Source organism: Fukomys damarensis, unplaced genomic scaffold (assembly GCF_012274545.1).
Source record: "Fukomys damarensis isolate Sample0158 unplaced genomic scaffold, DMR_v1.0_HiC HiC_scaffold_23, whole genome shotgun sequence".
Classification (NCBI taxonomy): Eukaryota; Metazoa; Chordata; class Mammalia; order Rodentia; family Bathyergidae; genus Fukomys; species Fukomys damarensis.
In genome coordinates this window covers 14,239,099-14,262,497 of record NW_022900935.1, presented here as the reverse complement: position 1 = coordinate 14,262,497, position 23,399 = coordinate 14,239,099, and the positions used below count along the sequence as shown (strand labels likewise).

The 23,399-nt window shown below is 45.4% G+C and overlaps 1 protein-coding gene across 1 annotated transcript in view; it reads right to left on the bottom strand.

The window, feature by feature from the left end:
• Csmd2 (CUB and Sushi multiple domains 2) overlaps nt 1-23,399 on the bottom strand; it is a 553,879-nt gene that overhangs the window by 135,314 nt on the left and 395,166 nt on the right. Inside the window, 2 exon segments of the mRNA XM_033767260.1 lie at nt 1,900-2,102; nt 22,464-22,590. Of these exon segments, the coding sequence (XP_033623151.1) occupies nt 1,900-2,102; nt 22,464-22,590 (330 nt within the window).

Sequence of the window (23,399 nt, the reverse complement as noted above, 5' to 3'; positions counted from 1 at the left end):
GTCTGACTTTAATTATTCATAATATTCCTGTCCCCAGAGAGTGCCTGAGGAGCTCTCTAGCATTCTATCTTCCTTATGAGAGGGGATCCTTTCATTGCTTATCTAGCTATGTCCACCTTTTGTCCCAGGCAATGCGAATCTCTCGAGGAAGCTTCAGGAAAAGTCATCCACACTCAAATATGTTTGCAAATTGGGACCTACCAGATACGTTTTGAATTTAAATGTCTTGCACACCAGGCATTCTCAGAGGCCCCACATTACAGATAATCTCTTTAGGGCTGCCTCAGCCAAGCACCCTCCTCATATTACTTGGTCTGGCAAACTTCTTTTTCTTGAGATACCATTTAATATTCCATGGAGCTCTGAGAATAAAGAGGAAATGCCAGGCTGGAAGCCTGCACAAGTGTTAAGTGGATAAGCTAATAAGTGCAGTTGTCCCCCATTATTCTAAAGGGACTGCTCTAGGTCCCCCCCGACCCCACAAACATCCAAAATCCATGGATGCACAAGTTCCTTATATAAAATAGCATGATATTTGCATGTAACTTATGCATGTTCTCTTTTATTCTTTAAAATAACTCTAAATTACTTATAATACCCAAGACAATGTAAATGCTATGTAAACAGTTGTTACACTATATTGATAGGGAATAATGACAAGAAACAACTCTGTGCATGTTCAGTGCAGACTCAATTATTTTCTGAATATTCTTAACCCATGGTTCATTGACTCCATGGATAATGAACTCTGGGATACAGAGGGCCAACTATATCGCGGAACATGATCCTCATCTGCCCCAGACACTGCTAAATGCTCATCTCCACAGCACAGAAAGGTGCCTGAAAAAGCTAGAAGTAGGATATGCAATCCTGTTCCACACTCACTGCTGCCACGGGCTGATCCCCCAGCTGGGAGGGAGCGTGGCGACAAAGCCATAGCACAGGTGCCACACACACTTGCTTGGGAATCACCACAGTAACCCTCCCCTTCTCCACACAGTGGAGTAAGAAGATGGTGATGAAAACAGCTGCTGTATAATAAACACCAACGGAAATGAAAGCAGCGTCACTTGTTCGAGGAGAGGAGTGGTGGGAGAGGCACTTCAGAGCAGATGAGATGAGGCATTCCAGTGAGAAGCCGGGCCGATCATAGAAATTATCCAATATTGAGACTTGGGTGTTTGAGCATTGCCCATTTTGGGTAGCTCTTTGTCGTGCTCCTCTATAATTGGCTACTGCAGTACATAATTAACCGAATTTAGATTACTCATGTTTGGCTTCTAGTCCTTAGTGAGACCTGGGTGAAGACCCAGAGTGTGTGGCACATCATAGCCCTTTTATCACAGTGCCCCAGACCACCCAGTGTATCTCCTCTTATTCCTCTGTGTACTCTGGGTTTTAGACCACGGAGCCCTCTACTTTCAAACATGCTGTGCTGCCTCTGCCCTGTCCATGTGTTCTCTGCATCTGGGATGCTCTATTTTCTCCTTCCTATTTTAAAAAAAGTCTACAATCCTCCGAAGTCCAACTCAGTGGCACTGTCCCACTTCATAAATGATCACGCTCTCCTTCAAACACTTCCTTGAGTTGTACCGACTCATCGTTCAGATCTTAGCTTGGACACCATTTGCTCTGAAACATCTTCCTTGAGGCTCCAAGGTGACCATGAGAATGTATCTCTCCATTTGCATACTTATCAGTTGGTACATAGGTATCTATCAAGCTGCCTTTTTCTCCCCCGCCAGGGTAAGCGTCACAGATACTTAAGCACTCATGCACTGGGAACCAGGAGTACAGCAGATGCTTAATAAATATCTTCACGTGAGTGGAGAGATTGAGGGAAGGCGGGGTCATGCAGCAGGGCATGAGGAAGGGGGCTGGCAGAGGGTGCGTGCTCACCTGAGAACTGGATGGCAAAGCCCTGCTTGCTGGTGAAGAAGTCCGTGCTGAACTGCAGAACGACTGAGCTGAAGGTGCTGTGCAGGTCCTTGGGTAAAGCTGAGCCACTCAGCTCCTTCAGCAGAACTCCACTCTCCACAGGCCCATCCCAGATGCGCAGCACGTCGTGGACCTCTTCTGTGTCAAACACCAGGAAGTGGACCCTGAACGGAGACAAGAGGCAAGTGGCCATACTGGGCTTGACCCCTTCCTTCTGGGGGGTTCCGGTCAGGGAATGAGGTCGGAAGCCAGGAAGAACTGCAGGAAGAAGACAGCATCCTCATGCTTCCAAGTGGCCAGCTCCTCCCCTGGTGCCGGCAAAGGGGTTCAGACATCATGCATCCTGTTTGTTGTGAGTTCTATGTCACCATGAGTAGAACCCATCCTTCCCATTGACTCACAGAGCACACAGACCATGCTTTTGAGTCCAGATCCTTATTATTTTAGATTGAGAATGGGCCTAGGTTGGAAAAGGGTATGTATAGGTTTAAAGGAAGCAGGGTAGAGGGCAAAGGAACTTTGGGACTTCTGAGAAGCTAGCCCCGCTGCAGCGGAGGTAGGGGTGAAGTTACATCTTGGTTTCTTAGAGCAGAACTTTGAGGACATCGGGTACAGACAGGCTTGCCTTAGGTCATCCTTGCAGACCTCAGCAGGCCAGGGAGGCCTCTGTGTGTGTAGGATGGTGGTGGTGGTGTGTATCTGTGATGGGGGTACAGTCTACACTAAGCTCTCGGAGACAGCAGCTTAGTAGGACCATGCATTGTTCCCAAAAAGGTTCTGGTAGCCAAAGATACCTTGGTGACAAGCAGGTGTGGTTCTGTTAGTCAGTTGTTTTATTCTGGGATAATTTTAGAGTCTCTGTAAAGTACAAAGATAATACAGAGAATTCCCATACACCTTTCCTCAGGTTTCCTATTGTTGATATTTCACATTCCTGCAACACTTGTTACAGCTAAGAAACCAGGGTACTAAACTGTATATGAATTTCACCAGTTTTTACATTGATGTCCTTTTACTGTCTCAGAATCCAACTCATTCACTACTACCTTTTTTTTTTTTTTTTTTTTTTTTTTTTTTTTTTTTTAATCTGTTTTAAGGGCCAGGGATTTAGCTCAGTGGCGCTGCACCTGCCTGGTAAGCACATGGTCCTGAGTTCGTTTCCCAGTAAAGGAAAAAAAAAATCTTTAAAAAATTACAAAAAGGCAAATTAAGACAGTGGTACTTAATTTTAAAGGTCTCTCTTTCACACAAGTTTTTTTTTTTTGCTTAATATTAGGCTCAGTGTGTGGCCTTTCAGATTTTTCTCAGTCTGTACTGGTATATAATATTCCCCCCAGATGGAACCATATTTTACATTGGTTTAAGGTAACTTTCTTTTTTAATCAATACCATACTATGAACATCTATTTCATTATTTTCCACAAAATTGACTCTTTTTCATCAAACTGCAAGGAGCATCTTTATGTAACTTTGCACACTTTTGTTAATATTTTAGTTGACTTATAGCAGTAAGTCAACTAAAAAAAGTCAACTTTTTGGAGGGATGGAAGAATATCTATTTAAATTTTAATTTTGATTAATACTGCTAAATTATCCTCTCCAGGGACTGTATCAATTTATATCTTCATTAAACAGTATTAATTTTACTTTCTCTCTAAACTGCATCTCACCAAAATCAGATATTATGATGTTACAAATGCATTAAATATTGAAATACTCTTCAATCTGCTAGAACAAAATGGAAACTTACTGGTATTTTGTATTTAGAGAATTTAGAATTTGGGATTCTTTGTACATATTTATTGGACATCTTTATATCTTCATATCATTTACGCATCTTAACTGGGTGATTGGTCTTTTGAAAGTCTATTTATATATTGTGATTTTTCTGTGTTAACTTTATATATTTTCCAATGTTTTTATATGATTCCTCTTTTATACGATATATTTCAACAGTAATGTTTTCTCCTAGTATCTGGTATATTTTCTTCTTTAAATTTTGCTTATGGTATTTTGTTATAGAAGTTACTCATTTTATGTAATCAAATATGGCAATCTTTTTCTTTAAGGATTCAGGGTATCATATTATGTTCAGACAATCCACCTTTCTTTTTCAAAAATTATTAAAAAACCAAAATCTTAATATTCTTCCAGAATTTACACAGTCTCAGTTATTGAGGTTAGTAGGGTCATTATTTTCTCAAATGCACAGTCATTTATCTTAATATTTGTCTAAAGCAACTCCCTCCTTAGTCTGTCGAAACCCATTTTATTTTCACATTAGCATATACCTGTGTATACTTCATTTATTTACTTGTTTATGAGCTTTCCTCCACCCCCTGCCTGCAGCATCATTTTCCTGAATCCGGACTAGATGCGGTTCACTATTAAAGCTCACACTTGTGTGGGTGAGACTCACATGAATACCAAAGACGTGAAAGCATACTCCTAACCGAGTGACCCCGGTTCCCTGGTGTTGGAAATGGCCCTTTGGTTATGAGGCTGTGTCTAACTCCCTGCTCAGTTTTTCCATACTCTCCCTTCCTATACTGGATTCTACTTGTGGCACCAGGAACATAACTCTTCAGCTTTCTGTACTTTTTCTATTCTCATATTTTGATATTCTTACAAGGAAAATGCATCTTTATATCTTTCCCCCTCATTTTTTTAAACCAATTTCCTGCACACTTACTCATCAATGTGTGAAAGAATTGATATCTTTGTTATCAATTTCCTGAGCCAGGAACACTGTAGGTAATTTAGTTTATGTATTTTGGCAAAGTTTTATGTTTTTTTTCTCTGTTCTGATTGTCCTCTTTGGACACTGTTAAAATTCATTCTTGGGCTACCTACAAGATTATAATTTTTGTTCTGTTATAAATGAGATTTAAATTTTGGTTACATATTCTAGTTACTTACTGTCGTGTGTGTGCCTTCAGTCACCAGGCGGTAGATCGCATGGATTTCCTAGATAGACCTTTCACAAATATAGACGAACATTTCTCCATCTCAGGAGCTGTGTGAGGCTGGAGCCCTGCCCTGGGTTGAAAAGCAGGAAGGAGCTCCCCAGGAGGTGGAGCCAACAAGCACACTCACTGCCCTGACCAGCTGCTCGTTGCTTCTCAGCCTTCTCCCTGCTACTCAGTGCACTGACTGACCAGCATCCATCCCCATGGGTGACCACGTCTGCTGCACTGTGCAGCCGCCCCTGCTCTCAGAAAGGAGAGGACGGTGTGGCCACGGATGTCCCAGAAGGAAGGAGGGAATAAGACCTGAAGTTTGGATGCGTGAAAGGGAGCGTGCTTTCTTTGGATTTAATAACATGAGATGAGCCTGCAAAGTCGAGGCGGGATGAAGACTGGGAAGAGAAGCAGCTCTACACCTGAGTTCAGCAGTCAGCAGGAATAAGGCAGGATCGAGAGAGGAAGAGAATAAGGGCCTTAGAAGCAGCTGAGGACTTGAAGGAGCTTTGTCCTTAACTAGCTAGAAACTAGCTCTAGAGAACATCTGAAGGCCCTGAAGGCGAGCAGCCGGATAAACGAGTGAATGAGTGAGCGAGGGAGCGAGCGCATGAACTCCCAGGAGGGCAGGTTGACGAGGACATTGAGAAAAGTGAGAATATGGAGACCGAGGAGAAGTGAAAGAAACATGGCTGTCCAAGAATGTCTGTGTATAAGGCACTTTCTCGTGATCCCACTGAGTCTGCGCATCAGCCTCATCTCTAAAAATGAGAAACGGAGGCTCAGTGAGCTATAGTACCTATCCAAGGTCAAGGACTGGTTAGACAGCGAGCCAGAATTACCACTGTGTACTTATCATCCAGCTCAGACTTCAGGGCCTCTGTTCTTTCCCCTGCCAAAGCTACCCGCACCCCCAGGAAGAAGGTAGTGTTGCAAGCCAAGCGTGGGCTGGACAGCAGCCGCCAGTAATCAGTGGTTTGCACACGGAGCACACACAAAGATGCAAGACCATGAATTAAAAGTGTCAGTTCATGGCATTCAGCTCAGCTGATCTGCTAATCAGACAAAGTCAAAGGCCTGTCACTGATGAGGCTGAGAGACAGAGTGACAGGGCTACTTTGCAGGCACAAACAATGCAATGTGGCAAGTAAAAGGACAGAGGCTCAAGCTCCCTACTCTTCCATCATTTGTTTAAACACCTCGTAGGCATTGGGTGCTGCGATACAACGGTAAAGCCACACAGGGTGCTGCTGTCCAGGAGATTCTGGAGATGGGCATTTCTCTATGCACAAACCACTAAATGATGAGTAATTGTGGCAAACTTCGTGAGGAAATGGCAGAGTGCTGTATCAAAATAACCACTTTAGAAAAAGTGGCCAGGAAGGATCTCTCCAAGGAGGTGACATTTAAAGAGGATGCCAGACTCAAAGGGAGCTGGCTCCAGGCAGAGCAGGCCGGCAAGAGGGGGCAGGCAGTGTTCCCTGTAGAAAGGGCAGCATGTGCAAAGGTCCTGAAAGGGTGGCATCCCGGAGTGTTGGAGCAATGGAAACGCCACAGAGGCAGAGGCTGGGCTGAGAGAAGTAGGCAGGGGCCAGGCCTGCTGGGACTCTGTGGGTTGGGGAAGAGGTTTGGATTTTATTCTATAGGCCTCAGAAGTCCCGGCAGGATTCTAAGCTGAGGGTCTGATTTACATTTTAGGATCACTCTTGCTTGGCACAGGCAAGGGTGGAGGCAGGGGAATTAGCCAGAAGACCCCTCTCATAGTATATCCTTGATGATAGTCAAGAAAGACGTGGTTTTCAAAACTGACCACATTTATTCTGATGGTTATTGAATACTCTTCTCATCTTGTAGAAATCAAAGTCTATAAATGCTAATTAGAGGTTTTGATAGAAATAACTCCAACCCAACTAGACACAGGTTTTTCTGAGAAGCTCCCCTGAAGGTGAGCACAGAGCCTTCTTTTGGCATTTGGAATTTGACAACAGGCCTGCATTGTGCCCCCCGGTTGGGAGGTACTGAAGGGCTTGTATGCCTATTCTTTGGGCCACAGACACAGGCCCTCTTTCCGGGAAGAGGGACCAGGCACTGTGTTCATCAGGCTTTGTGTTGAGAGACACAGGGTATGGAAAGCTCTGTCTTTGCCCTGGAGGCTTCTGCTGCTCAGGGAAGGAGACACACAAAAACAGTAGTATGTGTGATGGGTGCTAAAGGAGTGGGATAAATACGGTGCTATTGAAATAGCCAGAGGAGAAAGAAGCTAATATTTGTAGACAGTCTCCTATGTGCTAGCTGCTTTGTGTATATTGCCTGACGTCCGCATGAAAACCCTGCAATTTAGTCTATTTTTGCCATTTTGAAGAGGAGGAAGCACAGTTCCATGGGGATGACGTAGGGGGTCAGATAGCAAGGAGGGGTCAGAGCCAGGGTTCAAACCATGTCCCTCTTGGACTGGAGCCTTTTTCTTTACATCATTTTCTCCTGACTCAGAGAAGCAAAGTAAGCTTCAAGCAGGAGGAGAGAGAGGGAGGGAGACAGACGGGGGCGCAGGAAGAGGGAGGGGGATGGGGAGAGGGGGAGGAGCGAGGGAGGGGGGAGGAGGAGAGAGAGGGAGAGAAAGAAACAAAATACAGTGCAGCCTACTTGGAGGCATATAAGGGGCACTGACTTTCCTTTCCTGGGCCCGAGCTCTTTCCTTGACTTTCAGACTCATCCTCTCCACCTTGGCCACTGTGATTCTGACACACATCTAACCCAGTTTCTCTTCTGCTCCTGCAGAATAAAACCAGGCTTTCTAGGGGCCATGCCAAGTCCCTCATCAGTGACCTCTGTGGCCCTCTCCTGTTCCCTTGGACTTTTATTTCTCTCTTATTTCTCACTCCAGGGCCTTCTCTCTGTCTAGGAATTTCCTACCTCTGCATGTGCCCCCGCTATGCCATCTGTAAAGGGTTCAACTGCGCCTCTCCAAATGGATATGCTCAAGCCCTAATCTCTTGAATCTATGAGTATGACTTTATTTGGAAATAGGATCTATGTAGATGTAATACTCAAGCTATGACAATGAGAACGTACTGGGTAGGCCCAATCCAGTGACTGATATCTTTACACTGGAAAAGAAAGGGAGGAATATGTGGATACAGAGATTCAGAGACGACACACAAGACCATATGAAGATAGAGGCAGATCTGGGAATGATGTGCCAACAAGCCAAGGTATCCCAAGGAGTGCTGTCAGCCACCAGAAGCTGAGAGGAGCATCAAGCAGAGTCTTCCCTAGAGTTGTAGAGCGAGCTCAGCCTTCCTGACATCTTGATTTTGGATGTTCAGTCTTTGGGACTATGAGAAACCCAATTTCTGGTGTTTAAGTCCATTTGGTTTGTTACAGCAGCCCTAGTAAATGAATGTACATCTGATGATGTGTACAGCCTGTGGGGAGCACTCCTGCGGGCTTCTCCACGTCCTCCTGTGTCCAACTGCTGACCATCCATGAACGCTGATGTCTCCCAGTCCTTCGCTGACCTGCTGTCTTGCTGAGTTCCTTCTCTGTTGTGTCTGATACTCAGCACCAGTCCTGACCTACACTAACTCCCTGGTGAATGTTGTCTGATTGAACTGATGAATGAAGGAATGGCTCATAGCTTTCAGGAACCCCATAGTTCAGTGCAACTCACCACTGTCTGGCAGTGTTCCACATCAAGGAGCAATGTGAACAAATTCTCTTCTGCTCCAAGAAAAGTACTTCCTGTTTCTCCAGAGGTTTTGACATCTTTCTTTACAGCCCGCAATCCAGCCCCTTACGTCCTGTGAGTGTACCTTTTGGGCCTTACAGCACTGAGACATAGGATCTAGCCCAGTGGTGGCGAACCCATGGTACGTGTAGCGCAGTGGGCTATTTGTTATCACTGAAAGCTCTAAAAGTTTCGCTGTCCCTCATTGATGTAGCCCATGGACCCTGGGCCAGAGCTCCCTGTGGAGTGGAACCCAGGAGAACCGGGATTCCGCATTAGTGTTCTCAGTTCTCTGAATGCAGCCCTGCAAGCTCCTTCGGTCCACTCAAGTGATGCTGATCCTCACACACTCGGTCCACAGGCAGCAGGAGCTCCGTGCAGGCACCTCACCAGGCACTGCAGACAGACAGAAATGTGGCACGTTTCTGTTTCTGTTACTAAGAACGGTGCAGTAAGCACCGTGTTAACAGTCTGTGCAGAGAAGGCCACAATTCAGGCTGAGAGGCGTGGCAAGGTCTCCTGGGAGGTTAAGATCTCGGCTCAGTCCTGAGAGGTGCACAAGGTGTGCCCAGATGAGGGGGTGATGAGGAGTGTAAGGAGAAAAGGAAATGTGGGCCGAGAAGAGGGCATGCACCACAGGACCACACTGCTCTTCAGGAAGCAAAGCACAGTGGGCAGTTGAGTGCAACCTGAAACCCTGACAGAAGTTCTGGAAATGGCAGCAGGGAGGGTGAGCAAGAAGAGAAACCCAAGGAGGAGAACCAGGAGAAGGAGGAGGTGAGGAAGCGGAAAGAAGACCAGGGAAGGTGCAGTGCAGAAGTGAAGAGAATAGCATACGGTCCAAGCTGTGAGGTAAGGAAAGTGTGGCCACTGCAGTTCTGGTGGCGGTGGGCCAGGCTGAGGGCTGTGAAGGAGAGGATTTCCTTCTCACGCGAGAAAGGTTTTACATTGGTCTCAGCATCCTATGCGTGGTGTCTGGTTTGGCTGGTCTGCAACCTGAGCACACACAATCACTTGCAACCTGACCCATCAAGCACACTGGCCATGGGACCAGGCCCCACATGTTGCCTGTTCTCTTTCTCCTTCCCCTACGGGGCCAACCTAAGCTCCGGTTACACTGCTGAGCCCCAGAGTTCCCTTTGTAACTGGCTACAGCCTGCTTCACCTGTAGGTGCTTCGTGCTTGGCTCATGAGTCTGACCCCATTCTAGTCTGACATTGCTGCACACTTTCCTAGCAGTGCTTCTGGAGCCTCAGCTCCCACCAGAGCCCCCCAGTCGCGGGTCTTCCACTCAAGGTGCTCCCACCTGGCCCTCTCTCCTTTTCCTCTTCCCAGTGAGACTCTACCATGCCCAGCTGGGAAGGCTCGCAAAGTCCACCACATGCAGCTTCGATGCTGGGAAGAGGTGTCCTACCAGAGCCCACATCTAATCAGCTGGGAGGGTGCATGGGGTCTGTTCAGGGCCTGTCTGGGCTCCTCAGCTCTCTCAGGCTGAAGGGAATCTGAACAGAGCAGGCATTTTGGGATCTTGCCCATGGCAGTGAGGGCTCACTGGCATCCACTGCACACTGACAAGACATGCAAAAATGAAAAAAGGGGATTAAAAAAACTAACGGTGTCATGTTGACACGTTGCTTTCACTTGCCTCTTGCCTGAAGCCCCAGAATATGAAAGTGCTTCGGGTGCATTGTCACCACAGCATGAACCCAATGCACTCTGCACAGATCCACGTCGTGACTGGATCTTTCCATCAGAGGAAGATGGCACGCAAGCCAACAGCTGCTGCAGGAGGGAGGGGGTCAGAAATCACTCCTGTCCCCAAATGAGCAGGCAGCTTAAATTATCCTCAGTGACACTGGGAACGACAATAAGCAAATAATACTTGCTCTATAAAATGCCCCCCTCTGAGCCACCCGAGTGCAAACCAACAATTAAACCATGATCATAATAGCAGACAATAATAATTAAAGCATCGAGCTATCCAAAGAGCAAAAATTGAGAAGACAACCCAAAGCCCAAAGCCGGCCTTGGTGTCTACAGCTGTGTTACAGGCTCTTCTCTCCTGGGGCCAGCTGGTATTTAAAAGTAAAAAGGAGTCTGTGGTTATTTTCAAAAGTGGAAGCACAGTTCTGGGCTGCAGGTCATTGGAAAAGCTGCAAAATGCTTGCAAGTGGTACCTGGTATTCTGGGTGTAGGCCTTTTCCTTCCTTCTAATGAGCTGGTGACCTCTGGGCCATTGTCCTTTTGTCATTGTTACCCTTAACTGGGGGCTTTGAGGCTATCGTTAAACAAACCCTGCCGTGTATGTGCCAGGGACTTTGTGAGGGTCAGATGTATCTTTATCTTTGGGACAAATGTCTCCCATCAAATGAAAAACACTGGCTATGGAGTCAAAGATCTGATGGAGAGAACTTGGAGAGCCTCAGTTTATCCCTTTGTAACACAGCAATGACAGTGTCACTAACAGGCTTATTGTAAATGAAATTACATACATAACACCTAGAATTGAGCCTGAGACATAGTATAAAATCTGCCAATGGTAAATCACCCGAACAGAGCCCATTTTTGTTCTATATATTTATTTTCACTTGATTAAGAGAGATGTGTTAAAGTCTCCTGCAGTGATTACTAGTTTCCAAAAGATTTTGCTTTACGATTTATCAGGTTATTTGGTGTGTAAAGATTTATGGCTATTGGAAGTGTGTGGACTCTGCCTTTTATCATATGCAAGAGTTCCCTTGGCCCTCTGTAATGCTACATTTGCCTTGAATTTTGTCTATATTTATAAAAGCAATACTGTTATCTATGCTTTTTATTTGTGTGCTCTTATTTAATTCATTTCAACATTTAAAAAATATTTAGTTGTTTTATTTAGCAGAGGTTTTTCTTCTAGGCCAATCTGCGCCTTGCAACACAGATAGATGTTAAACTTGTGGGCACCTCCACAGCTCCCTGCCTGTCCACAGTTGGTCTTAATTGCTCTACATGGAACAATCCAGTGTTCCCACATCTTGGAGCCTCCGGGGGGTGACCCACACATGATTTCCCCTGCTCCTTTTGCAGAGTCTTTGCTTAGGATCTAAGTCTTGCCCTTGTCTCACTCACTTGACCTTGGTTCTTTGCTGATCCTTCAGCCTGGCTCAGACTGAAACTATTCTACTCTCAGGGCCTTATGTCCATGGACTCTCCCATTTCTGTGCACTCCTGTACTCCATATCCTTGGCCTGCTCCGGAGGCTACTCCTGCTCCCTCGCTCCCTTCTACTTCACATGGTGGGGTGGCCAGACACAAGTTAATTTGTACTCATCAGAACCAATGTTTGTTCTCGGTGGCAGAGACAATGCTGTGTGTTCAACTCTTGATTCTTTTCCCCTATAGCATAGCCTCCCTTACAACTGGGTGCAGCTATGAAACATGTTTTGTTACTGGGATGTGGGAGGAAGGCCTATGTTATGGTCTGAGCGTTTGTGTCCATAAAATCCATACTATCCACCCCCATGGTGATGCTGTTATGAGTGGGGGCCTCTAGGGTGTGATTAAATCACAAGTGTGGAGATCTCAGGAGTGGGATTAGTGCCCTTGTGAAAAAGGCCTGAAGAGCTTGTTTGCTTGTACACTGCATGAGGGTGCAGAGAGAAGGTCCCATCTATAAGGAAAAGGTCCTTGTAACCCCCACCAAATAGGGAATCTGCTAGAGCCTTGACCTGGGACTTCCCAGCCTCCGCAACTGTGAGCAGGAGGTGTGTGTTACTTGCTCTTCATTTATGCTTTTGGGCTATCGCTCTGTCTTCTATGCTGGTTACTTTTCTTTCTTTATTTCCTCATTCTCATACTTTTCCTCGGCAATCTTGGAGAGATTCTCTAACTTGATGCCTATTTCAATGCTTTTCTTTCGTACAAGGCGAACGCTGCTACTGTGGATTTTAAATATTATTTTGCGTTGACTTTCTTCTCACTTCTTGTCTCTGTCAATGCCATTCTAGCTCAGGAGTGCCCCTCCTCCCCGTTTCACCATCCATCTTTCACTTAGAACTCATGTTCTGTACATCTAAATGAGAACATCGTATATATGGCTGTTCATAGTTTGGATCAAAAATGTCCGCCTAAAGGCTTATGTGTTCAGAGATGGAGCTTCTGGAAGGTGATTAGACCACGGGAGTACTGATGCCCCAGTGGATTAAGCCATTCATGAGTTTAAAGGTGAATGCATTGTTAGGAGGTAGGGCTAGGTTCAGGTGGTAGATCACTGAGCAGTACCTGAAGGTATATCTTGTCCTTAGCCTGCCTCTCTCTTGGGTTCTTCCCCTAGCTCCACGCTTCCTGGCCGCCATGAGGTGAGCAGCCTTTCACTGCTCTGCCCTTCTACTATGATGTTTCTGCCTTGAATGTAAACTTCTGAAACTGAACCAAAATTAAACTTTCTCTCCTTTGAGTTATGTCAGGTGTTTTGTCCTAGCAACAGAAAGGTGACTCATTCAACAGTCCTTTAAATTTCCGTCTATCACAGTAAAACCTTTTCAGGAAAAAAATGTTTTTCTCTTTCTTCAGGGAAATGTTTTTATCATATGAATGGTGGGCTCTATGTAGCACCCTATAAGTTTATTTTATTCATTTTTATTATTTCTTAACCTTTGTTTTGAAAGGGAGTGATCTATACTGGTTCAGTGTGCCAACCAACAAAGCACATGCATTTCTTTGGTTGAACTGTTTGCCTCCTAGGAAATGTCAGAATTCATCTCTGGGCAATCAAATGGATACATTCTGGCCAATTCAGCTAGCCAGTGCAGCTCAGCAGGATGATCTTACTTGGATAATTTGAAGTAGTTTGTGTCTTTTTCTAGAGTTGATCCATGAAAAACAAAATCACCAGTGAGCACTGCTGTTCTTAAAGTCACATTTATACCTAGCAGGCTATCCACATTCCCTCCTTCAAAACAACTTCCCAGCTCCTTGTGGCTAGCTATTTCCGATCTGTCGAAACCTTAACTCTGACAAAGGAAGGCCTGCTGTGTGTGTTATATGTGCTGTTCCTTCAGGAGGTTGCTTCTTGTGATGCAAGTACATGGACCTTCTCTCTTCGAAACTTAACTCACTGTTGCTGCTCAAAAACAAACCTTCTGGAAGCAGCTGAACCTGTGACCAGGATTCCTGGCAAGAGCTGTGAGCACAAGCTTTACTTCCAATGCTTCCTGCCTCCTCTGGGCCAGCTGCCCGCTCGCTAGCTAGAGGCAGGCAGTGCTGCCCATGGTTAAGAAGGGCTGCCCTGTGAGGGAGTTGAAGCTGCAGCAGGCGACCAGGGCTGCAGGCACAGCCAGGTGTTTTGTTTAGGCCAGCATCCTCCCAGGAAGACAAGCTCCACAGGGCAGGGGATCTGGTGAATCCAAACTGCGCCCTGCCTCTTGGCAATGCTACTGTCTTCTTGTTGACTGACATCTAAGAATGGAGTTTGCAGCTTGCTCTCTGCCTTAATCATTAGATGAATCATCTACAGTTAAAAATCAACAAACAAGGACTACAGACAAATAGGAGCTTTACGGCTGTATGGGCATTAGGAGTGGAAAGAAGAGCGTCAAAGAGCAACAAATTTTCTACCCTCCATAGGTCCCAGTTCTATGCACACCTGCAGGGCACACCTGCAGCAGACCCTCTCTTTTGCCTTCCTACTTCCCTGTCCATACAGCTAGTCCTCTGCAGCTCTCATCTGAACTTTCAGGCAAGAAACACAGCTCAGTTATTGAGTGGAACCAGGATCCTGAAATGGTTGTGCCAGCCAACAACTTATTGCCATCACTGACCTTCCTGAAGCAGAGATGTCATCGTGTTATCCCAGATCACAAGCACCTCCAGACATGGCCACGGACTCCCACACTTTCTTCTCTTTCATGCCTGGGAGGCTCCTCCCTCCATCCTGCATGACAACCTCCTACCATTCTTTAAGTGCCCCTGGAATACCACTTCCATTCTGTAACATCTGCCCCCAGCTGTCCCCTGGAATGGTGAACTGTCCTTGCAGATGCTTATTCATTGTGTTCTGTACATGCCTGTGCTGTAGCATTTATTACATTATATTACAATCTGCAACAGACGTTGTACGTTGGTTGATCTGTACTCTTATTTCCAAACCTCTCGTCTGTCTCTACTATTGAGGCTGTAAACACAAAGCAAAAATTGATTCTAACTTTTTTTTTTTTTAGTCAGGTGTGGCAAAATACAGGAAAATGGTTCTCTAAGGATGATGGCTCTTTCCAAATAAATATTCAAACCCTCACTAGGAGAGAGTGCTGCAACCTTTCCTCTCCCTTCTTCTAGGCTGGAACACAGACATAATGTCTGGAGCTGTAGTGGCTGATTAGGTATCCAAGAGGATGAGAACCTCAGGATGGCAGAGCAAGAGGAGAGGTCATGGTATCCTGCGCAGTTGAACCAGGTCGGGCTGGGACCTTCAGATTCTTTTTCCAAAACAAAAACCAATGCCTATCTGTGAAGCCAGCTTTAGTCAGATTTTCTATTTCTATTCCTAGCTGATATAATTTCTCTCTATAATACCCAGGCCTTCAAGAGAAAACTGTTTCTTATTTATATTTATACCCTCCATGCCTGGCAGAATGCCTGGCTCTGAGTAAATGCTCCAAATTTTGAACTTGAACTGGATGTTGTTACTGTCTTCAGAATGTGGCAGTGGCAAATCCATTCAGAGGTCTCGGTATGGCCCATAGGGACTACTGAGACCCCCTTCACCCATGCAGGCTTCTCCCCCTGACAGGTGGCTCCAGTGTGGACAGATCATGTAGCTCCCCTGTTACTCACACTCTCCTCCTGGACCCCCAGTTGGAAAGATCACCCCTTCAGCACCCCTGCGCAGGGCTTCTATCTCTTCACTTACTGACCTGCTGCTTGCCTTGTAGCTATAGCTTCTCCTTCATTCTGGTGGCACCTACTTGTTGGACTTGTTCTTTAAGATAGAACGTGAGTTCCTGGGAAGCAGGGCCTGGCCACTATTGCACAGCAGGACACAATCCCTGGAATGGAGGGATATTCAATACCCACCTTACTTAATAGAACTAGGCCAGGGCCAGAGTGGTAGACTGGAAAGAGCCATGGCTGGAAAGGGTTCAAAAACGCACATCTCCAGGCAATTGTTTCTGAGCCTTGATGATCTCATCTATGAAATGGGGACAATAATCTCTGGTCCAGAATTTGGTGTACATTTGTTAAACATTAGGTAGAGGAGCAGGACCAAGAGCCAAAGGCTTTGCTCCCCTTTCTTTTCCAATTTTCCTCTGAGCTGGTCCATGGATCCCACCTATAAAGACGGAAGTTTCTATATTCTGTGCTATGAGGACCCAAGTGTCAGTAGTATGGCAAGCACAGCTCACTGTTCTGTTCTCCTGCTGTGAGCTCCCAGCTGAGACGAAGCTGGTCAGCACCCCTACCACCCTGTCAAAGGCTACTGGTGCCACCTGGGCTCAAGGGGAGGGTCTGCTTGCCAGCCCACCTCTCAGACATATCCGGGCAGGGCTCACTTTCCAGCTTGGGCTACACTCGGGTGGCCCTGACCAGATTCCTGCAGACATTCAATGCCCTTCTTGGGTACTACTGGACAGAACTATCCTTGCCCAGCTTGTTAAGGTGAACCTGGCTAGGAGTTCCTCTGGTCACTATCAATGCTCAGTTGGGGCTGGGGAAGGTGGAGAGAGGCCCCTGGAAGCCTTCTCCTGTCTGTGCTCCTCAAAACAGTCTGGCCTGGTGGCCATCCCACATGTCAGGTATACCTGCTCCTAACCACAGCACATCTGTGACTCTCAGGGGGCAACCTATAACCCGATATGATTTGAGGATGCCACACTTGGGCAAAATAAACAACTGTCTTCCCAGCCCCGGGTGCCAGCCATGGTTCTAAGTGCTTTACACATGTTTAACTCATTCATTCCTCATAGTGACCTTATGGTAGGCACCACCCGTAGTTGCTCTCCCAGACATGAGGGCTAAGGTACAGAGTGCCGAGAGCTTCTCAAGTGACAAGGCTAAGTGGAGAGGTAGCCTGGGACTATCCCAACTCTAAGCTATGACTTGATGCTGAATGAACAATAAAACTTGTGAGACATAAAAAATCCAGCAGAATAATCAAACCAAATGGCCCAACTGCAAAATGCAGTGGCTGCATGGGAAAACAAGTGATGGTGTAAAACAAAACATAAAGAGTATCCTCAGAGAGATGCAAGATGATGATGTTTTGATAAGAACAATAGGAGGCTGTCAAGAGCACTCTGAAAACAAAAAACCGCAGTTTCCTTGAAACAAAAACAAAGAAAAGCAAGGTTTCCAAAATGAAGAGGGAGCACATAACAGAATAATTACCGTTGAAAACTGAATTAACAAAAACACAAGACCATTGGCAGAATAAAAACAGGACAAGGAAATACCAATCACTAGATGAAAAATAAAGCCAATTAAATTGAACCAGCTAACAACAGGAGAGTGAAAAATACAAGCAAGCAGTTAAGAAGCAGAATATATTTTGTTTGAAAGAAAGCACAATGCATTTGATGTGAGAGAAATACAGACTCTTGTGTGCTTCTTGGGTTCTTAAACATCCAGGGGAGATTAATAAAATAAAAGTTAAAAAAAGAGGCGAGATGCAGTAGAAATAAAAAGAGCATGCAAAATATATAACCATTTAGTAGCTTAAAAACTCTTAGCTATCTCTGGATCAAAAGAAATCTAAACTGAAGTGATAAACTTTTAGAAATGGTAAACACTCTATATGAACAAGACATTCTCCTCAAAAGAGTTTTTAAAATGGAAAGAACTGGAAATATCCTTTTGTCCATCCAAATAGCTAAAGACTAAAAGGGTAGACCCCATGTATGATCCTGTATGGGTTGCAGGCCTTCCCATAGATTGTTGGAGGCCATGTGAATTACTCCAGAATCTGGAGGGAAATGGAAGGCCTGGTACCCAGACTTGCCTTCTAAGAAGGTGACCCAATGAAATAACTGGACATCTGTTCAAAGATTCATGTGGAAGGATGTTCACTTGAATGAAAATATGAAAATACTCCCTTTATCAAAAGAGGAGTTAGTTAAATAAATTATGGCTATGCACACAATAGAATTCTCTGTAGCTGTCAGGCAGGCCAAGGCAGATCGACATACATATATTGACATAATAAGGCGATGATATATGATTAAGTGGTAAAACCCAAAGCGAGCTACTGAGCCATGCATTGAGATGGTTTTGTCCCAGAAGCCATGTCTACTGAATCTGCTTTACATATAAAACAGCACACAGAATGTCTGAAAGAATGCACACAACAAACAAATATCAATGATTATCTTACACAGGGTGTGGGAAGAGTAAGGTTACAAAGCAAGATGGTGGGGGGCTTTGCGGTTGCATTTATAATCTTCATTATTGTTGCACTTTGAATTTAAACAAGGAGTATCCATTTTAATATAGAAAATTTCTATAAATATATTGTTTTTTTTTAACCAACTCAATAAAGATTCAAACACAGAAGATTCTCGGGGCCGTGTAATTCTTAGTTCCCTTCACTTTGCTGCAGTGATTCAAGTGGTGTGGTGTGGAAGCGAGGGTAGGAAGAGGTGGGAAGGCGGGATGGGGAGGAATCCACGTGCGCAGATGAGCGCGGATGCCCTCCCGCAGGCTGCAAGCACTGGCCATGGCAGGCTGGGGCGGGGACTGCATGAGAGAGGGGAAGAAGATGTCTTGTGCCTCTAACGCCACTCTCAGTGTGGCTGGAAGGCCTCCGCCTGTCTAGCATCCATCGTTCTGGGGTGTTGGAGGCTCCAAGAAGCCTCTGAGAGTGAGGACTAAGGCCGTCTGCACATTTTGTTTCTCATCTCTGATCTTCACAGCTCTGGTATTCGAGGTTGCACAGCTCACAGCTCCATGCTTCCTGCCCCGTTACTTTGGAGGGGACATTTCTTGTGTTTGCTGAGATTTGTGTCTCCTGCCTCCCCTCCACCTCCCTACTCATTTTTCTCATCAGTGAAGGTCACTGTCATTCCCACCCAGACACCACTTCGTTTGATTTCTTGGGCTTTCCCCACCTCAGCTGCCCCTAGGTCTGCTCTGCTGTCCTTCAACCCTGGTCCTCGGCTTTAATCCCCAGAGAAACACTGCTGGGGCTGTTAGCGAAGCGATGTGGCTACGTCACGGAGGAGACGGCTATGCACCGCTCTTTAGAAAGGGCTTGTCGAAGTATACAGGGTCAAAGTATTATGGTGCCTACAATGTATTTTTGAGAGCCTCACCAAAAGAGAAAAATTAAAAGGTAGAAAGCGGGAAAGAAAGGAAGCATATATGGCAAAATATTAATAATGATATGTCTAGGTGGTAACTGTGCAGGTACTTGACATACTGCCCTTCCAACTTCCCTGTGTATCTTATATATTGTTATTACACAGTGAAAAAGGGGGCAAAGAGAAGAAACCACTGCTACAGCATGGGTTTAGGCTTCCACCATAAGCTGGAGGCAGCCTCCTCCTGGAGCTCCCAAATCTGCATTTTCTTTTCAGATCCCCTCTCCATGAGGATATCTGGAGAGGTCCAGATGCAGTATCACAGCCCAAGGGCATCTGGGCTCTGGCTGCACTTTCACCACCAACTCTATCTCCCATGCGTGCTGCGATCCACCAAATCTCAGGTGGCTGTCCAGCCACGGAAAACACTCCCAGCTCCTGACAGTGACCACTCTGCCTCACTTCCTCTGCTGAGGTCTTTCCCTTCCCACCAACCTTTTCCCTTGGCTTCCTGGCCAACATCTCCCTGTCCTTTAGGATTTGACTCTAGTGTCCCCTTTCCCGTGTCCAGTCTCCTGATTTGCCTTCTCACTCCCTTTCCTCCTGAAGACACCACCCTATTCTATGCAGAACTCCCCATGATGAACGGTGAGGGAGTTTCCTTCATTTATATAACATCGCCTGTTAATTTTGATTGTCAGCTTGACGGTATTAATAGACCTCTGCAAAGGTGACTGAATCCTGAGGGCACTAAGCAATCATGGGTTAGCCCATCGAAGAGCTTGGAGCTAGCTGATGGGCTGGTAGGAGGCGGGACCTATTTGGAGGAAATCGGTTATGGGGCATAACCTTGGGGTCTATATCAGGTCCTTGGCCCCTTCCTGCCTGGCTCTTCCTCTCCTCTTTCCTTCCTAGCCACCATGAACTAAGCAGCTTCCATCTGTTATATCCCTCCACCATGCTATTTCTTCCTTGAAGCCAGGTAACCATGGTCTGAACCCTCTGAACTACGAGCCGCAATAAATCCTTCCTCCTTTAAGTCATGTATGTCAGACACTTTACCTCAGCAATGGGAAAGCTGACCAACATATATCATGTTGTAAACAGAGAGTTGCTACATACATGAATGAATGAATGGATGAATTAATGATTCTTCAAGTCAGGGGTGACTTTCTTGATTTGCATATGCATACTACAGTGAAATAGTCATTATGTCTCAATTATTCATTGTTCATTCACTGTGTACTGAGAGGCTATCATAGCATCACTAGTCATATAACCACAGAGGGGACGCAATAAATTTCCTCCTTTAAGTCATGTATGTCAGACACTTTACCTCAGCAATGGGAAAGCTGACCAACACATATCATGTTGTAAACAGAGAGTTGCTACATACATGAATGAATGAATGGATGAATTAATGATGCTTCAAGTCAGGGGTGACTTCCTTGATTTGCATATGCATACTACAGTGAAATAGTCATTATGTCTCAATTATTCATTGTTCATTCACTGTGTACTGAGAGGCTATCATAGCATCACTAGTCATATAACCACAGAGGGGGAATGGATCAGGAGTGCTTCCAATAGTCTACCCCAGCAGCAGTGTACCAGATGAAAGTGTATATTTCACTTATCCCTCAGTAGTACAAAGTACCTAAAAGTGATGCCGACTTTATTTTCATAGAGTAGAACTCAAGACATTGGATACAGCATACCTTACTCATACATTTCTTTCATTTTCATTAAGATCAGTCTGAGAACATGTATACCAATGAATATGTCATTTTGGATGTCTGCATCTCCTGTAGCAATACACCCACTTGGTTAGTTCTCCTTCATTGAAAACTCCCAAGGACAGGTATCTCCTATCCACTATTCTCCTCCTTTTCTGGGTGTCCCCATTGTTCTCAATCCATAACTTTTCACTTTACATCACTGCAAATGACTCTAGTTGCTACCTCCCCATGAGCTCTCCACACTACAGATTCTGGTGGACCAACTCTGCTCCAGAACACACTATGGCTCTCTGTCAGCTATTGGCATTTTAATCTTCCACGATCAGGCTGTTTTCTAATCCCATCTATTCCCTATCCACTCACATTCCCTACTCCAGCCAGTTCCCACCCAGTGCCTCCTCTGACATCTCCATGCACACTGCTGCCCTGCCCAGCCTGCTCTTTGCTCCCTAACTCATCTGAGCCAAAGCTCAAGGCCCAGCTTTGTCGTTACTGCGATATAGTGTGAAGCTTTAGAAAGATCTAGGTTCAAGCAGGTATCTCCTATCTACTATTCTGCTCCTTTTCTGGGTGTCCCCATTGTTCTCAACCCATAACTTTTCACTTTACATCACTGCAAATGACTCTAGTTGCTACCTCCCCATGAGCTCTCCACACTACAGATTCTGGTGGACCAACTCTGCTCCAGAACACACTATGGCTCTCTGTCAGCTATTGGCATTTTAATCTTCCACGATCAGGCTGTTTTCTAATCCCATCTATTCCCTATCCACTCACATTCCCTACTCCAGCCAGTTCCCACCCAGTGCCTCCTCTGACATCTCCATGCACACCGCTGCCCTGCCCAGCCTGCTCTTTGCTCCCTAACTCATCTGAGCCAGAGCTCAAGGCCCAGCTTTGTCGTTACTGCGATATAGTGTGAAGCTTTAGAAAGATCTAGGTTCATAGCCCACTTCCTGATTCCTTCTGCAACTTAGACGTGCTATGCATTCACTTGAAATCTGTTTTCTCACTTACAAAATGAAAATAATACATAGCAATGTCATCATCATCATCATCATCATCATCATCACCATCATATTCAGCATTGTTGTCATCGTCATCATCAATAGAACTATTGTGAAGAGTTAATAAGACAGGCCCTGCACTCTATACATGATTATGCTCATTTCTTCTTTGACTCCTTAGAACTCTAATATGGAATTTCTGTTAGATGCTCACATGGAAAGGAAGCTGTATTTGGGGAGAAAATGTACTAAGTACCACATGATACTGACTTGGTTATTTATTTCCTTCACAACCCTAAAATACAAGCACTATTGTGCTCATTGTACAGAAGAGGAAGCAAACTGAGTAGAGGAAGAACCTATCCTGGGCTCATGCAGCTCTAGGAACAAGAGCAGCCACCATGACTTAGCCTGTACCAGGGTCCATGTGCTATGCTGAGCCTGTTACAAGCAGTGCCTCACTCAAGTGCATTGTCCCAAGACCCATACTGTATAGGAGATGGGAAGACTCACAGACTTAGAGGACTTGCCCAGAATTCTGCAAGCAGTACATGGAAGGGCTGTGACTCCAGCTCAGGGCAGCACTGCTCTGCTGTAGCTGAGTGGACAGCTTGGCAGAGACGTGGACTGGACTGTACTCCTGTGAGGCTGAAATTGGCTTGTCTAGATCTTCCAAAAGACCCATCCCATGCCTGGTATCATGGCAACCTCTGTCAATGGGCAGGTCCCCAGAATAGCAAGTGGGCACTATCTGGGGGCCTGGTAATGATGCTGGGATGGTTCCCCTCAACAAGCGGCGATGTGACTTTGCCAGCCCTGACACTTACCCAATGGTGCAGCCAGGATCTGCTTCGATGATCCAGATGCAGTTGAGGTTGTGTTCGTAGGGAGCTGGATACCCAGGTGACAGCACCTGCCCGGACACCTCTCCTCTCACTGTCCCTCCACACTCAGCTGAAAGAGATCCCAGAAGAGTGAGCTTTGTGGGGTGGCCTCAGCTGCCGGCACTCACTCAGCAGCTCCTCTGTGCCTGTGAGTCTCCGAGTCCCTCTTGCTCATGCCAGGTGGTTGAGTGCAGCACACACAAAGGTCCCTGGATTAAATGTGAATTCAGAGCCTAAAACAGACGCTTACTACTCAACAATGAAACGACACATAGCCCGATATAAAAACAGGCAAGGGATTTAAATAGACAGACTCCTACAGAAGATATACAAATGGCCAATGTACAGGTAGAAAAATTTGCTTAATACCACTAATCATCAGGGAAATGCAAATCAAAATCACAATGAGATCCTGCTTCATACCCACTCGTATGCTGTAATAAAAGACAGACAATAGCAAGAGAAGGTAAGATATGAAGTTAGAACCCTCATAGTACTGGCAGAAATGTAAAATGGTGTAGCTGTTTGGAAAACAATTTGATACTTCCTCAAAATGTTAAACATAGTTACCATATGACTCAACAATTATTCTCTCAGGCATATGCCCAATAGAAATGAAAACATACATTTTTCATAAACACTTGACTATGAATGCTTAAAGCAGCTTTCACAAAAGCAAACAACAGGAAACAATCCAAATAGCCACGAAATGAAGACCAGGTATGCTAAATGTGGTATATCTGTGCAATAGAATATTATTCAGTCATAAAAGGCACAGAGTTTACATACACACTGCAACATAGATGAATTTTGAGCATGCTAAGCAAAATAATGAAACACAAAAGGCAAAAAGCTACCTGTTGTGGTATTGCATTTATA